General features: G+C 44.4%; 1 protein-coding gene across 4 annotated transcripts in view; it reads left to right on the top strand.

Moving 5' to 3' along the window:
• TRMT1L (tRNA methyltransferase 1 like) overlaps positions 1 to 17424 on the top strand; it is a 33357-nt gene extending 15933 nt beyond the window's left edge. For all 4 annotated transcript variants that reach the window (XM_015412779.1, XM_015412780.1, XM_015412778.1 and 1 more), the window contains exons 7-16: positions 215 to 338; positions 2115 to 2194; positions 2570 to 2819; positions 6430 to 6642; positions 8652 to 8842; positions 9537 to 9615; positions 11812 to 11978; positions 13646 to 13696; positions 13890 to 14016; positions 16843 to 17424. In XM_015412779.1, coding sequence (XP_015268265.1) covers positions 215 to 338; positions 2115 to 2194; positions 2570 to 2819; positions 6430 to 6642; positions 8652 to 8842; positions 9537 to 9615; positions 11812 to 11978; positions 13646 to 13696; positions 13890 to 14016; positions 16843 to 17068 — 1508 coding nt within the window. In that variant the 3' untranslated portion in view covers positions 17069 to 17424. The remainder of the gene's footprint in view (positions 1 to 214; positions 339 to 2114; positions 2195 to 2569; positions 2820 to 6429; positions 6643 to 8651; positions 8843 to 9536; positions 9616 to 11811; positions 11979 to 13645; positions 13697 to 13889; positions 14017 to 16842) is intronic.
• Positions 17425 to 17676: the final 252 nt, after the last annotated feature.

Raw genomic sequence — 17676 nt, 5'->3', positions numbered from 1 at the left:
CAACAGCTAATAAATGAGAACAATTTATTTCTAATTTTACAAATGTGGTTAACAGTATTTTTATTGCCTAGGAAGTTTTTCTTTTTATGATTGCCGTATTCTGGGGTACCACTGGCATGGATCCAATGATTTGGGGTGCTTCTTGAGCATCATAGAAAATGTACACACACAGTCTGCTTAATGCTGTTTCTCACATTCTGAAACACATTCTTAGCCCGTGTTCGCAAGTCTACACATGAAGTTGTGAAAGAAGCAGACACAGATGTACGAGTCCTTCCTAACTATTCTACGCCACAGAAAACAGATTCCTATTTTAATCCCAAAATGAAGCTTAACAGGTAAGAAATATTGGCTTTTAGGGGATTATTCTAGGGAACATTTAAAAATATGTTTTTTCATTACACATTTCCAAAGCCACAGAAATCAGTAGGTGGTACAGGATCAGAGACTCTTGCCAAAGGCCAGTCAGTGTGTCCATGCCTGAGGAAGGATTTCAACCAAGATCATAGCCCATCAGGCACAACATGGACATTGCTGCAAAATACTGTGAGTTGGCTCCCAACTGTGCTGGCTGGTATTCATTGGAACTGGAGTGGCAGAGGGCAGGGTACTCAGTGGTAGGCAGAGCCAACTAATTCTGGTTTTCTCCCATCCTCCCTTGTGATGATACTTTAAAAAAAAGTTAAGCAGAGCAGTACAGTCCCTTAACACTTACCTGATCCCTACGCAGGTGCCAGTCTAATGCAGCCTATCATTTTTGCTGTGTTGGCAACAACTAGGAATACGCAGTGCGAAAAAGAAATCCTGCCACACCCCCTTCCCCAACCCACCAATGAGCACACTAATCAGAAGACTAAGGTTTACGAGACAAAGGAGGATACAAGATTAAGGGATGCTGGTTTCAGAACAGAGACTTTCCGGAAGCCCCAGAATCTCTTTGCTTTCAGGAGGCAACATTTTTCAGAACTTCTGGAAACAAAAAGGCTTGAGAGTATGTACAGAGTGTTTGTAATTGACTACTAATGGTGCAACCTATGCATGTTTAACCAGAAGTTAGTTCTCCTATACTCAATAGGATTTATTTTCAGGCAGGTGTCTAGAGGATTGCAGACTGGACTGAAGAAGGTTTGGTTTTCCTTGGGCAAAGAAGTTTATAGTGGGGGTGGGGAGCTCCCATTTTCTACTCAGCAACTAAGTTACTGAAGGAGTTACTTTCCTTCTGCTGTCTCAGAACCAGGGGAAAGGCTGAAAGACAGTATATATATTTTTGGCCTCACACTAAGTTGCTGGTGCAGCGAAATGTCATCGCAAAACACATCCGCATGAATCCTCCTCTCCTGAACTTAGTAAAAGGAAATGGTAGCCTCCTTCTCATTTGAAGGAGGAGGGCTGAAAGAAACCCCACCCTTGGTTTATTCTGTTGTACGGGCCTGACTGTGAATGTAGAGGGGAAACAGAGGCTCGAAAGAAAGAACGCGAGTTCATTTTGACTTTGGTAGCCATAGAATCTCTTTATCTGAAATAGTCCCTGATGACTCGATATTTCTTACCAATCCCTCTTCCCTGAGAAAGGAGAAACATTAACAGGCCGAATAAGTGGCTTCCTATGGCTGTATTGATCAGTCAGGCATTTGGAGCCTTCCCAATGAACTAATATACTGGTACGGATTGACCTGGTGTAAGGAAAGGGAAGGACTTGCTTGCTTGCAGTGCTCAGGTAAAAGACAAGACAGGGGCTGACTTCGCCAGCAACCTGCCACTCCTTCGACTATCTGGTAAGGATAGCGAGGAGGCAGGCAGAAGGGGGTGGGGGCAGCCTGAGTTGATGGGGGATTGTCCCACTGGCCCTGATCAGTGCTGGAGTCAGCGGTTCCTTTTTGCTGTGTTCTGCATGTGTGTTGCCACGTTATAGTAGTGGGAGTTTATTCTATCAGAAACCTCAATCTGACCATCTGCTAGACTTAAGGCAACAATAATAATGATGACAGGGACAAAAACCCTTTTTGATGCTATTCTGCAAACCTTTTTTAGAAAATGCCACTAAAGATCAAGCAAGAATAAATAACGAGTGTGTATTTTTACAGTTGTTTTCATCAGGATTCCTTTTCTTTTAGGCAGTTGGTAGTCTGTGCTTTAGCTGTTTTAGCCGAGGAGCGGAAGCCTCTGGAGTGCCTGGATGCATTTGGAGCCACTGGTAGGGTCTTGTCCTGGCCTTGGATTCACTTAGTATTCTTTGTAAAAAATAGATTGTATTCACATTGTGTCATGTGCCTGGGCCATCCCAGCAGAGGAGATACTAATAATGGAAATAAATAAGATACTTGGAATAGAATTCGTAAAAGTCTTGTTGCTTTTGGCAGCCGTACTGGGAGCAAATATCTGCATATTTTCCAGCCTTAGAGGGAGCAACCTCAGTTCACAGCATGTATGGAGGAATTAGAATTTGTTTTCCATTACATGCACTGAGAATGTGAGTCTGTTTCTCTGGAAACTGGTTTAAAGAAAGGAGAAATCGCTTTACCACAATGCATGCATATAACTGTACCACTGCATGTCTTTTGCCCTCTAGGTATAATGGGATTACAGTGGGCAAAGCATCTTGGAAATTCTGTAAAAGTCACCATTAATGATTATAACGCGAATTCTGTGACAATGATACACGAGAACTGTCACTTAAATAAGATGAAGGTGGTGACTAGCAGCAAAGAGGAAGATGACTGTGATTTAACATTGGAAGAAGGGGAGGAAAACTTTCCTACCATTGAGGTGACACAAATGGATGCCAATGTCATCATGTACTTGAGAGCATTTGATTTTATGTAAGTTACCTCTCATTGCAGTACTTTCCTTCTCTGATGCTTCTCAGATCCCCAGGGGAGTATAGCTCGGTGTGGAAGATCAAAGTGGAAAGACAACAATGATTTATTGACAGTGACAAATTCCATTTTATGGAATATTCAGCTACTGAAAAAGGGTATAAAATGAAATAAATTCAAGAACTGGATATTGTAGAAGCATATCACCACTGGGGGGTGCAAAAATAATTGGTATTTTTTGGAATCAGATATATGGAGCCAGAAAAATAGCGGTATTTCCCGATATTCCTGAATCCTGATATTGGTATGGTATTGGGATTTGGGAAATATTCTGTACCACTGCTGAGCACAGTGATTTAATGAGTCGTGGCTGGGTAACTTCATGGATTATTAAATGAAGAGGATTGTTTGAATCCATTCCAATCAGGTTTCGGGCCTAGTTTTGGGACAGAAACGGGCCTTGGTTGCCCTGGTGGAAGACCTGCTCCAGGAGATGGACAGGGAGAGTGCAAGCCGTAGAGGCAGTTTAAATGGATGAAAGTTAACAAGCTGAAACTTAATCCTGACAAAATGGAGCTGCTGCTGGTGAGTGGGGAGGTTTGACCCAGGAGTTGCAATATCTCCTGTTCTGGTTGAGTTGTACTCCCCCTAAAGAGGCAGGTTTTTAGGGTGGGGTGCTGCTGGACCCAGGCCTCCTGTTTGCATCAATAGGTAACAGCGGTGACCAGGACACCTTTAATCAGCTTTAGCTAGTGAGCCAGTTGTGGGCCTTCCTGGCTACCAAAGGTCTTGCCACTGTGGTGCATGCCCTGGTAACCTCTAGATTAGAGGGTTGCAATGTGCTGTATGTGGGGCTGCCCTTGAAGACTGTCCAGAAGCTACAGTTGGAACAGAATGCTGCAGCCAGAGTGCTGCCTGGAGAGAGTTGTAGGGACTATATAATTCCAGTCTTGTTCTACCTACAGTGGATCCCAATTTGCTTCTGGGACAAGTTCAGGATGCTGGTATTGACTTGAAGCCCTGTATGGCTAGGGCAAGCATACCTTGAGGACTACGTACTCCTATATGAACCTACCCAACCACTTTGGTCATGTTTGGAGGCCCTGCATTGGGTGTTCTCGTCTCTGAGACTAGACAGGTGGCATCCTGAGAAAGGACCTTCTCTGTTGTAGAACTGAAACGACAGAACTCCAGCCCCAGGGAGATTCATCTGACTCCCTCTATCATTGCCAGCAGATGAAGACATTTTTGTTGAAGTGGCCGTGGTGGCTCAGAGGTTAAGATGCTGAGCTTCAGACTGGAAGGTCTGTAGCTCAGCAGTTCGAGACCCTGGTGCCGCATGACAGAGTGAGCTCCTGTCTCTGGCCCCAGCTCCTGCCAACCTAGCAGTTCGAAAGCAAGGAATTGCAAGTAGATAAATAGGTACCGCTTCAGTGGGAAGGTAACAGCATTCCGTGCACCTCGGTGCTTAGTCATGCCGGCCACATGACCATGGAGAAGTCTTTGGACAGCGCTAGCTCTTCGGCTTGGAAACGGAGATGAGCACTGCCCCCTAGAGTCAGATTCGGATGGCTTTCGAGCAAGAGAAACCTTTACCTTTATTCCTTCATTAACTCTTATTAGTTCTCCTCCCTATTTTTGTGGGTTTAAATAATCTATATTTGTATTTTAAACACTGTTTTTAACATGCTGAAATCTTTCTAATGTTCACCACTTTGGAACTCTGTATTGGGTCTGGGAAAGCGGCATAAAAATATACAACAGTACGAAGGACAGCACATTTTACCACTGTTAGCCAATCTGCTTTATCTACAACAGATGGCAAACTAAATTTATATGGGTTCCTGCCAAAGTTTACGGAGGTCCGATTCACCCCAAGAATGTCCCAGTGAGAGAGACGAGACTGGTGAATTCAAAACAATTTGTCTTTTACTGAAGAATATCAAAATCGCATACACACAAAACAGAATCTCACACACATACAATCAAGTTCCTTAGGAGTACAGAAATAGAAAAATAGTTCCTTTTTACTTAGGAGGTAGGTAGGTACACAGTTTATACTTATCTTTCCTGAAGCCTTGTCTGTTGCAATGAAGAATTGAGGGGTAAGAAAATAGTACCTAGGGGTATTTCTAACTCACACTGCCAGAACCAGCCGGCAAGTATGGACCTCTATGGTTGCGCACACCGAGAGATCAAGAATAGACAAAAAGGGTTGTTGGATAGTAAGCTGGACTTTAGGGGATAAAAGCAGACAGAGGATGATGAGAGGTTTGCGGCTAGCAAAGACCCAACACATGGTCTTCACCTTTTATAGATGAATCTTTGGTGTGGGTGGCAACCTTGCCAAGCTGGGAACCCACCTACCTGTAAGTCCGTCCCATGACTACAACCATTGGTGCGTGTAGTAAGGGCGTCTACTTTAGGGGTTGGCCAATATTTGAAACACTAAACTCTAACTTAGGGACAAGCCATCTGGTCAAGTGTGAAGTCTTGGCGTCAGGACCTTCCTTGATGTGTAGATAGATCTCTGCTTTCCCAGGCAATCAAAGCAACATCTGCCAGGAAATGGCAATTCAGATGTAGATCGGATCCGTGTATTGCGTGACATCAAGTCCTCTGGTAATGTTATCTGTCCTTAGCTGTTGTTTCTGCTAACAATGGCGAAAATGTGCTTCTCTTTCCTTAAGGCTAGGAGCTGTATGTGTCTGTAAGCTTCATTAACATGAAAAGCAGTCAAGTACCTTCTATGTGAAAACCTCTCACAACAGGTGATTCAAGCAGCTTTCCCTTAAGCCTGTGGGAATATATGTATGCACAGTCCATGTGACGTGTGTGTGTCGGCAGATATAAATCCATAAACAGCAAATATCAGTCTCTTTCTCAACACCACATCAGTTGTAATTATAGCAAACCAAAACACATCAGGTGGAGGATCAATCAAAAACCTGCTGAGACAAAATGGTCTTTAGCACTTAGATGTCCACCGAGAAGGTTATCTGGCGAACTTTTTAGAAAGGTGTTGAGGATGTGACACCATAGCCAAGTGTGATGCTGTATAATTCAAAGTAGTTCAAAGGTGGTGTCAGCTGCCTAGGGAGGTGGTTAGCTCCCCTTCACTGACAGCTTTCAAGAAGAGTCTGGAGGAATATTTGTCAGAGATGCTTTAGGCTGGTCCTGCATTGGGCAGGGGGTTGGACTAGATGGTCTGTATGGCCCCTTCCAACTCTTATGATTCTGTGATAATGATGCATATCTTTATAGCTCCAAGTAAGATTATATTTTATTTGTAGCCACCTTGAGCCTACTTTATAGGCAAGACAGAAATCATGTAAATAAACAGATGTCTAGATTTCCCTACCTTGCCTAAGATGGAAGAGGACCCAGAGAAGGGCCTCGAAGGAGGATCTCAGTGAACGTTCTGAGCTGGGTTGGCATCACAATGGGCTACTGAAGGAAGGAAGAAGGTCTGAAACATCTGCTGCCCCTTCCAGATTGTAGAACACTACCCAGTGATACTAACTTTTGAGTAAACATGAATAAGACTGTGCTGTAAATCTTGTGTACGATTTTTAATGTATGTTTATGTACTCTTGCCCACTCTACCAAACAGACATCTGGACCCATTTGGATCTTCAGTAAACTATCTAGATGCAGCTTTCAGAAATGTAAGAAACCTTGGTATTGTGTCAGTGACATCGACAGATACCAGCTCTCTGTATGCCAAGGCTCAGCATGTGGCTCAGCGCCACTACGGTTGCAACATTGTGAGGACAGAATATTACAAGGAACTGGCAGCTCGCATGATAGTTGCTGCTGTGGCAAGGTACACTTACAGTTTCTGAAGGGCAATTGTCTCACACTCTGCTACGAGATGGAAGCAGCATTTTCCCCCTAATTGAATTCTATCATGTAGAGACTGCGGAAAATGGCATCATTCTTTCCAGCAGTCTTCAAGAATTAGCCAGAAAGGTACCTGCTGTAAAAGCAAATTAAACAGCTCAGATGAGGACTTCACAGTGTGGCACATGAAACTGAATACAGATCGACAGCCATGTACTGGGACCTGCTGGGTACTTTACAGTCCTTTTTTTCAGTCACCAGCAGGCATTAAATGGGATTGAGCCTCTGGTGGATACAGTACATGGCTTGTACGTTGTGTTCAGCTTGATGGGTGACTGGTTCTGCAGACCTGGAGAACAACAGCGCAAGCATCTGGGAGAAATCTCTGCTTTTAACTTTGGACAGTACAGGAAACAGCTGGCTCCTGATAGTAAAGAGAAGCTGTGAGTTCAGCTTCAAACATCAGAAGTGAAGTCTTTTCCCCTCCCTGCTTGTTAGCGCTCCTTCCTCCAGACTGAGAATTTAATCAAGCTTCCCACAGCTGCATATCTGAGGCAGGAGGAGGCTGCTAGGACTGTTCATCACGCCTCCTCCTCCTCATGCTATGTCTGTGTTCATCCCTCTCCAATTTGAACCACATGGGAAGACATTTAGAGCTGTTAAAATGTGTCAGCCTGTCTCGTGTTCTAGCATTCTTATCAGTGTATAATTTTATGTAGTGAAACAAACACCTGGACAGCAGGCAAGAAGGCAAGGCAGAGTCCCATCTCCCTGACACCTGGTTTTCTATATTAACTAGGGATGCCAGTCCCAAGGTGGGGGCAGGGGATCCCTCAATTTCAGGGGCTCCTACCTGCCACTGGCCAGCAGGGCAAGACCCGCCCCCAAGCCCTGCTCCAAGAGCGACCACCTGCAACCATCCCTCCTGTGAGATTTAAAGAGCCCTCCAGCTGATCGGCAGGAGCATGTGGCTCGCCAATCAGCTGGAGGGCCCTTTCATCCTTATAGGAGGGAGAGGGGCAGCCGCCAGCTGCATGCCTGACCCCCAAGCGGCGAATTTGCCACTTGGGATTCAGGTGTGTGAGGGCCTCACTCCTCAAAAAGCATTTAAAGGGTCCCTTTAAATGCTTTTTTTTTTAGGGGGGGTACACGCCTGAACTCAAAGCATTTGCCACTTGGGATTCAGGCGCGTCCCCAGTGTGATGATATCACTTCTGCATGATGTCATCGTGTTGAGGATGTCCCCACCCCCTCCAAAGTCCCCCGCTGGGAAGGAGGGAGGACCTGGCAGCCCTAATGTTAAGGGATTTTATACATTTCATTCTTTGTGCACCCCACCTCCAATCCGAAATTAAACAGCCCTAAGACAGATTTATCAGCTCAATAAGGGCTGGGGTCAAGGGTTTTTATTTTTCCTTCAGATTTTTAGTTCTAGATGCCATTTCAAGAATGGACTGTTTGTATTTAAAAAATGAACAACGGTTCTTAGGCTTTGGATTCCTGATACATTGACCCCTTTATTGCACTCAAAGGAATGTGGAATGGTATAGTATAGCCTGATCTCATCATGTCTCAGAAGCTAAGCAGGCTTTGTAGTTGGATAAGAGACCGCTAAAGGAAGACTTTGCAGAAGGCGGCAATGGCAAACCACCTCTGCTTAATCACTAGCCTTGAAAACTCTGTGGGGTTGCCAAAAGCCAGCCACAACTTGGTGGCACCACACACATACACACACACACTGTACTCAAAACTTAGATGGCATTCTGAGTCATGCAGTTTATTAATGTAAAAGTAGGAAATATAGAAAGTCATGTAAGGAAATTGGTTAGCTGTGACAGCACAACCTTCGCAGTCACTATAAACCTTCAGAACCGGGCAGGTTGTCTAAACTAGAAACTTTCAGGGACAAGTTAGATCTGTGAACAAAGCAGAACACTTAGGAAGGGAAAGTTCTTGCTGAATTTCCTAAGTAGTAGCATGTCTTTTTTGCAGAGCTGCTGCTCGATGCAACAAAGGCATTGAAGTTTTGTTTGCGGTGGCCCTAGAACACTTTGTTCTTGTAGAGGTGAGAGTATTGAGAGGACCCTCTCCTGCAGATGAGACTGTCAAGAAAATTCGGTACCTCATCCACTGTCAGTGGTGTGAAGAGAGGGTATTTAAGAGAGAGGGCAACATGATAGAAGGTAACCATCTGTTTCTATATGCACATAGTTTAAGGCTGATGCCCGTGAGATCCGGTCGATGAAAACAGAACTATCACAGCGTCTGTTTTGGTTTTGTTGGTGTTGAAAAGCTAGTCTTGACCTCTGTGCTAATAAAGGGTGCTTTAGTATTGTGGGCTGCATGACAAATTGTTGTTGTTTTTATTCTGCTCTTCCTTCAAGGTGCTCAGGGCAGTAGCCCCTCCCCCCTTTTATCCTTGCAACAGTCTTGTGAGGTAGATTAGACCATGCACGCCTGTCAATGGTGAGCAGGAATCCAAAACTCCTGCACAAATCTATCATCATCCACTGCATCACACTACCACCTAGGATAGGAAAGGCTTACCTGTGCTCCTTACTGAGCTTTTGTGAGGTGTATTGTAGAGAAAATTAATCCAACAAACCAGCTTGCCACAGTTTGGCTTTTCTGAATGGCCTCCCACTGGATTCTGAAAGAGCACCCTGATACCATGGCATCGCAGTCTGACTCACGCTGCACTTAATAACACCTCCTGCAGGCAGTTGCTTCAACCACGCTTGCTAATTAGTGTGGGTGGTTTTTTTTTTACTTAGCATATTGCATTTCCATTAGATTCATGATTTTTTTGAAAACAAGCCTCACGTGTTTGCTTATTGAATACACGCTAATACTTTTTTTCCCTACCGTTCCCTACAGAGAATCCTTATCGGCAGCTCCCTTGTGACTGCCACAGTAGTATGACAGGGAAGACGGCAGTTGAACTCGGCCCTCTATGGTACGTAGAGTTTCTCAGTTTTCAGACAGCCAGGCAGGCATTACTAAGGAGACACTGGTGGCTGCCAAAGGGGAGTGAGATGCTTAAAGGGTTATGAAAGGTCACATGATCTCTCCTGAGCTGGGGAGACTCAAACAGTTCTTTCTTCACTCTGAGGAGCTTAGCCTTGCAAATGTCAGACAATGCTAACAAAGTAGGGCTGGGAAATCCATAAGGCAGCTATTTGACCATGACGTAGGAACCCTGTTTTAGAAACGCATTTATTTACCATAGTGGTGGTTGTTGCTCCAGGGAGAGGGATGTCCCACACTACTAAAAGAATATCTCAAGTCTTCTGGCTGCGATGGCTTCATTAACTACCACAGTGTACAGTTTGTCACCTCAAAATATTTTAAATGATTTCATATTTGGGGGAGGGAGAGGAACTATCAAGTAGCAGCAATCCCCAAGAATGTTTAAAGAGAGTATTAGTATTTCAGCTAACACCACAGTCTCACTTGTTTGTCAAAGTATTTATGTTTATTGGTGCAGAAATAGAGGGTTCATATGCACTGTCCTGTATGTGGCATATGGAGCTGCCTTATGAGCAGAACCATTGGTCCATCAGGCCTAGAATGGTCTACTGTTACCTGGCAAGTGTTCATCAATGTCTCAGCCACAGGCACTTCCCCACTCTATGTCTAGTATAATGGTAGGGTGTATTTACTGTACAATGACAAGAAGTGCCATATTTACCTGAAAGGAAGAAGATGACCCTGAATGTAAGGTGAGCCCCCTAAAAAAGGTTATACATTACTGTACACAAATTTAAAACAGTTCATGTAGAAAAATAAGATAGCTTCTGTTTCCAGTAAAAGGTGGATATTTGACACACAAACGAGGTTTTTCTAAAAGGATTTCTAGAAGAAGAAGAAGAAGAGATTGGATTTATACCCCGCCCTTCACTTGGAGTCTCAGAGCGGCTTACAAACTCCTTTCCCTTCCCCTCCCCACAACAGACACCCTGTGAGGTGGGTGGGGCTGAGAGAACTCTGACACAAACTGCTCTTTTTCAAGGACAGCTGTGCCAGAGTTTGTGACTGACCCAAGGTCACATCAGCAGGTGCAAGTGGAGGAGTGGGGACTCAAACCCAGTTCTCCGCACACTTAACCACTACACCAAACTGGCTCTCAAGTTTCTAGTTCTTACTGCTTCAAAGATCTTAAAGCATTATATTAGGTCAAAACAACCTTAGCCAGGCTTGCGGAATGACTTTAAAGCATATCCCTAGTAGCCTTCTGGGAAGGTTTTATGATCTGTTCATACAGAAGCTGAAATCAGATTACTTGAATAAGCAGATATAGACAAAACTCCTAAGATTTATCCAGGTTGCCAAATTCAGCTTTTTCTGGCTGCACAATTTAACTTTTAAAGCTACAGCTTATATAATTCACAAACACAGAACACGTGAGTGTGATGCATAAAAAAAATTCCTGATAGCCCTACGTCTGAAGAACGTAAAACAAATCAATGTAATACAATTTATTATGAGCAATCAAAATGACACAAAACAGTCTCCAAGCCTTCCAGAACTTTTTAGTAGGGAGATGTTAAAATGACCATGGAGATTTTGCCTGATGCTGTTTGGGGAGTATTCAGACTTAAGAAACATTGAAGAGCCAGTGTGGTGTGGTGATTAAGAGCAGTGGACTTTAATCTGGAGAACCAGGTTTGATTCCCCGCTCCTCCACATGAAGCCTGCATTGGTGACCTTAGGCCAGTCACAGTTCTCTCAGAACTCTCTCAGCCCCACCTACCTTACAAGGTGCCTGTTCTGGGGAGGGGGAGGCAATTGTAAGCCACTCTGAGACTCATTGAGGTAGAGAAAAGTGGGGCATGAAAACCAAGTAGTCTTCTTCTACAAGGCACCCCTGCTCTGCAGGGAAGGAGGTGACAACACTGACAGCCTCCATGGCAAATATAAAAAAGCAGTGGTTAATCAAAATTGTGTAACACTAAATGGAACACTCCGGACCCTTAAAAGGCTGGGAGCAGAAAGGGGTGGGGTGGGGAGAAACACTACCTGGGCAGCTAAGACTTTTCCCGGGTCATCACCTTCCAGTTGAAGAATCCAAGCCTTTTTGTTGAATATAGATGGTTCAATGGTTCTACTTTTTAAATACACTTCTCTAAGGAGTCAAATTGTTATTTTCCAGGTCAGGGTCCCTCTTTAACCCTGGATTTCTAAGAAGAATGTTGTTTGAAGCAGTTCAGTATGGTTTGGATGACATCCAGACCCTTCTGAAAACACTCATCTGTGAAGCAGAGTGCACAACTCACAAACAGTTTTCAATACACGGCCCCAGCAGCCATAACAAACAAGGTGAGAAGATGCAATAGCAAAGTTTTTCAAAACCCTTTCTGTTAAAAACGTCACCCGGATAAACATTGTGAAGCGATAGCAAATTACCAGCGATAGGCTTTTCACATACAAACACCAATTATTATTGTGGAAGTTCCAAAACTATGTGCAGTATCTTTTAAATTGGTTGGATTCTCATAAGCTTCAAATTGTGGAGTTTTCCAGCCTTGTTATGATAGCTGTGGTTATTATTCAGCTAAGTCAAATGTTCTTACTCAAGAGCATGTGCCCCAGTCTAGTTTCCTGACAAGGCAAGAGGCTGTTTGCTATTCCTCTAGTCTGGCTGCAGTATCACCTTTCAGTAAAAGGAGTCACTTTTTCAGTTCTGAGCACTTCTGTAGAAAGGTACCATGAGTAGGGTCAGTGTTTGTTGCTTAGTAAATTGGACCTCTGTATGCTACAGTGTTTGTTGCTTAGTAAATTGGACCTCTGTATGCTACTCTGGAGCTGCGGTGGCTCAAGTGGTTAAAACGCTGAACTGCACGCTGTGGAAGGTCAGTAGTGCAGCAGTTCGAGACCCGGGTGCCGCATGATGGAGTGAGCTCCCGTCTCTAGTTCCAGCTCCTGCCAACCTAGCAGTTCGATAGCAAGAAATTGCAAGTAGATAAATAGGGACCACTTAGGTGGGAAGGTAACAGCGTCCCGTGCGCCTTGGTGTTTAGTCATGCCGGCCACATGACCACGGAAATGTCTTCGGACAGCGCTGGCTCTTCGGCTTTGAAACAGAGATGAGCGCCGTAACCCTAGAGTTGGATTCGACTGGCTTTCGAGCAAGGGAACCTTTACCTTTTTATGCTACTCTACTAGCCTCATATCCCTTGGACTCTGTTCCCTTAGGATGAAGTTTTTTCACAAACACTCACAATCACGTTGACTTCCTGTTCTGTGGTGAAGGACACAATATGTATTACCATTGATAATACCATGTGTTATCATAGTAGTGATGTATACACAGCCTGTTTTCAGCACACATGGCCAAAAGAATGTATTCCCTCAGCATAAGTCACTGCTTCCACATGTGATGTTATCTGCAAGAAAACGTCACATCATGCCTTCTTCTGGAACTCAGTAGGCACCAGTGCCAGACATGATTTTGTCATTAGACCAGACACCCCTTTCTGCAAGACTCACGCAAAGGATCAGCCCTCATCAACTTCTCATGCCATTAAGAACTTCTGTGTACTTGTATTAATGATCTCTCCGAGAACATTGGCTCTCTGCCAAATGCTGGAACAATACACAGTGCAAGCTCTGGCTACACCCACAAAGCACAACACAGATAGCAAGAGCCTGTGGCCCATAGTTTTGAGTACCTTGTGGATAATGGTGACATGCAGTATATTAACATGCATGGCCCACAACCCAGACAAATAGAAGTGTGTGAAGGCTTCTGGGAAATACAGGTGTCCCCCTAAATGGACAAAACTAAGATTTCGGCACAGAGCACTCGAATGAAAGAACTAATGCATGGTGAGTAAGCACTGGCAGCTGCCGAAGCTGGTTGTGGAGTCTTAGCCTTTTGTGGTAAAAGGGCTTGCTTAAGTCATTCACATTTCTCTTTTATGTAAGCACTGTGAACTTCTTTTCCCATGCAGACCCAAACTCATTCTGATTTTCTTGTGTTTCAGAAGAGTGTGGTGTGTTTATTAAGACACCAGATGCTGCAGCAGATTACTACGGTAGGTAGCAGTTGCCAGAAGGATGGCACACCCCCATCTTCTGCAGTCACAAGTTAGCTCTAAAAGGATATGAATCATAAATATTTTGTGTCAGAGGGTAAAGCTGGGCCCACACTGTTCAGGTTATCTGTATTTCAAAGGTTCTTCTGTGCTGTCGTTAACATGAAATCATTACACCTTTCCTGTGTTCCAGGAAAAAGAAAGAGTAACGAAATGAACCAAAATGGACCAAAACGACACAGGCTTGAGAGTAACGCTGAACATCCTGCCTTTTATTATAATATCCATAGACACAGTATTAAAGGAATGAATATGCCAAAGTAAGTAACCTATTTTAAAGATACAACTAAGACTGAATGGGGAAGAGAAGAAGAGGAGGAGATTGGATTTATACCCCGCCCTTCACTACCCAAAGGTGTCTCAGAGCAGCTTACAAACTCCTTTCCCTTCCCCTCCCCACCACAGACACCCTGTGAGGTACATGGGGCTGAGAGAGCTGACAGAAACTGCTCTTTTTCAAGAACAGCTCTTAAGAACAGCTCTTATCAGAGCTACGGCTTGCCCAAGGCCATCCAGCCAGGTGCAAGTGGAGGAGTGGGGAAGCAAACCCGGTTCTCCAAGATTAGAGTCCACGCACTTAACCACTACACCAAACTGGCTCTGTGCTGTAGCCTTAAGAACATAAAATAGCCCTGCTGGATAAGACCAGTGTTCTCCATGAAGCTAATTTCCTCTTAAAGTCATCTATGCTTGTGCCCATTACTGCATTGGCTGGCAAAGAATCCCACAATTTAATTGTTGAGTAAAGAAACATTTCCTTTTGTCTGTCCTGAACCTGTTTGCCCATCAACTTCATTGGGTGCTCACAAGTCTTAGTCTTACGGGAGAGGTAGAAAAAGTTCTCTATCCACTCTTTCTACCCCATGCATTATTTAATAAGCCTCTTAATCACCTTTTTTCTGAAAAATCCCAGATTTTTAGTCTTTCCTCATAGGAAAGGTGTGTGAACCCTTTGATAATTTTGAATGCTCTCTTCTGAAATGTTTTTGCTCTGCAATATCCTATTTGAGATATGGCAATCAGAACTGTACACAGTATTCCAAATGGAGCCACATCATAGCTCTATAAAAGCTCTCACAAGACTGGTCAGTTAACAGGCAATCCTTTTCATAAACATCCCCCGCATTTCACTGCAATGCACTGAGTTGACATTTTCACTGAGCTATCCATTACACCCGCAAGATCTCTTTCCATTTTGATTTTGGCCAGTTTAGACCCCATTGGCATATATTTTAAGTAGGGATGGGCACAGACTGAAAAAATTCAGTTCAGTTCATGGATCGTGATGTGCCCCATTTGCCAAGTACAGATCGTGACGAATTTTTAGCTGCCTTATGAACCGGTTCGTTCAGTTCTTATTTATTTATTTATTGGATTTATATCCCGCCCTCCCCAAAGGCTCAGGGCGGCTAACAAAGAGGTACAAGTGCCAAAGTTAAAACAGATAAAAACAGAATAAAACAATACAGTACAAAACACTAAAATGTCGGTGCTCTAGATGTCACAAAATCAGTGGTTGCAAGATGGGGGTCTGGTAGAAGTTATTAATTCCAGGCTAACAACGTACCTCCTAGCAACACAATCATCCCATCAGGAACGTCTTGTACCCCATTTAATATCCGCACAATTGATGGTCGAGGTGCGATGATGAGGGGTAATGATAGTGGAATAATGGTGGTGATGGCTCCTACTTAAAAGCCTGGTGGAAGAGCTCCGTCTTACAGGCCCTGCGGAACTGCACAAGGTCCCGCAGGGCACAGATCTCCTCTGGGAGCTCGTTCCACCAGGTAGGAGCTGCCACCGAAAACGCCCTGGCCCTGGTAACAGCAAATTTGATATTCCTGGGGCCTGAGATTACCAGGAGATTTTGACTCCCCGACCATAGTGCCCTTGGGGAAACATGCGGGGAAAGGCTTGAGCTGAGGGACCGCATTTCCCCATATATTTCCCAAAGAGCACTTCGGTCAGGGTCACAACACTGCTTGGTGACCCCGGGCCCCAAGGAGGCCAGGCTTGCCGCAACGAGGACCAGGTCCTTTTCAGTGGCAGCTCCTATCTGGTGGAATGAGCTCCCGGAGGAGATCAGGGCCCTGCGGGACCTTGTGCAGTTCCGCAGGGCCTGTAAGACGGAGCTCTTCCACCAGGCTTTTGAGTAGGAGCCGCCACTGCCACTACCGCTCTATCACAGAGCGATACTGTCGGAGGGCTGGGTAATATCTGTTTGCGGCCCTAGCCTTTCCCTCCTGTTATATATAATAAAATAAATAAATAATAAATAAATAAATAAAATTCATGGTGCAGTAGAATGCCCCCCCCCTCGGTGTGCTAGAGACACCAAACTCACGGGATCTCCATCTGACTCTCTTCTGCCTGCACTCTTACGTTTGGTGAGGATTGAGTTTATGGGGTCCAACTTATGGACCCCCAAAGAAGGTGTCCCCAGGAAAGCTGACAGGCAGTCACTTTGACAGGTACAGGTTCAGAAGATTCAGAAGTGTACAGAACGGATCCTGTGCAAGCTGGACGCACCAAACTCACACGGGATCTCCATCTGGCTCTCCTCTACCTGCCCTCCAAGTTTGGTGTCTCTAGCTTGCACAGGATCCGTTCTGTACACTCCTGAACTTGTGCCTGTCAAAATGATTGAGATTCAGGAGTATAGAAAGGTCATGCTGAGTGCCCTGCCACAAACTTAACTTGCAAATAGGGCTTCGTGGTTCAGTTCGTGCCCATCCCTAATTTTAAGTTAGGATCTTTTGTTTATGCATCATGTTACACATATCTATGTTGAACTTAATTTGCCACATGGCTGCCCACTCACCCAGAGAGATCCTCCTGTAGCTCTTCAGTCTGCCTTGGTTTTCACCATCATGTGTAATTTGGTATCATCCGCAGACTCTGTCACTACACTGCTTGCCACTAATCCAGATCATTTATGAACAATTAAACAGCACCAGTCCTAGCATTGATTCTTGTGGGAACCTCACTGCCCACTTCACTCCAGGACAAGAACTGTCCACTTATTCCTACTCTGCTTCCTGTCAAGCCAGCCTCCATTCATTTTATGCTCTTGTTTTCCCCTCTAGGTTAAATAAGTTCTTGCATTACCTCTCTGAAGCTGGGTATCGAGTAAGTCGAACTCATTTTGACCCCATGGGCGTTCGCACTGATGCCCCCCTGGTACAGTTTAAATCGATTCTCGTGAAGTACAGCACACCCACTTACACAGGAGGGCAATCCGAAGGCTCTACGCAGGCTCTGGAGGATTCCCAGGCAGGAACTGACGGTGACTTCACAGAAGAAAGCATGTAAAATGACACTTCTGGCAAGAGGTTTGACTTTAAAAAAAAAAAAAAACACCTGAAGATTTATTTCAAGAAGTACAAATGAGCCAGTGATCTCTAGAGACGGCATGACCTGGGATCATTTTAGAACAGCAACAGAACAACAGCCACTCGTCTGCTCTCCCGAGACTGTCGTTCGGTTTTAAATTATTTCATTTTTACTGCCCGTTCTTCTTTTAGTTATTGAATTCTGCAGCTATCCTGAACTTCCCGTGTCTCTGGAACTTCTTCTTCAGATATATAATACCGCTGACGAAGATGATGGAATAGCAGGGAGCTGAGGTACCAAGCACTTGTGTTATTACTACAACTTAATAAAATGTTCTTTTGTTGAGGGTTGATTTATTAAGAGCTGGGATATGGCAGAAACCTCTCCTCTGGCATTACTTCGGGATCTCACAGTAGCAATTCAACAAGTCTCTCCTGAGAAACAACTGCTGGAGCAACAAAACTGACTCCTCAAGTGTGTCTTGGTGGAGATAACCAAATCATGAATTAAGTTTTGTTTTACTTTTACTACTGCAACAGGCTTCATGCACTGCTTCCTTTGGGCAAAGTATGAGGCAGTAATGACCA

This window comes from Gekko japonicus, unplaced genomic scaffold (assembly GCF_001447785.1).
Source record: "Gekko japonicus isolate JY-2015 unplaced genomic scaffold, Gekko_japonicus_V1.1 scaffold793, whole genome shotgun sequence".
Lineage (NCBI taxonomy): Eukaryota > Metazoa > Chordata > Lepidosauria > Squamata > Gekkonidae > Gekko > Gekko japonicus.
Note: the sequence above shows the minus strand (reverse complement) of the source record. Positions and strands in the feature narration are given on the sequence as shown.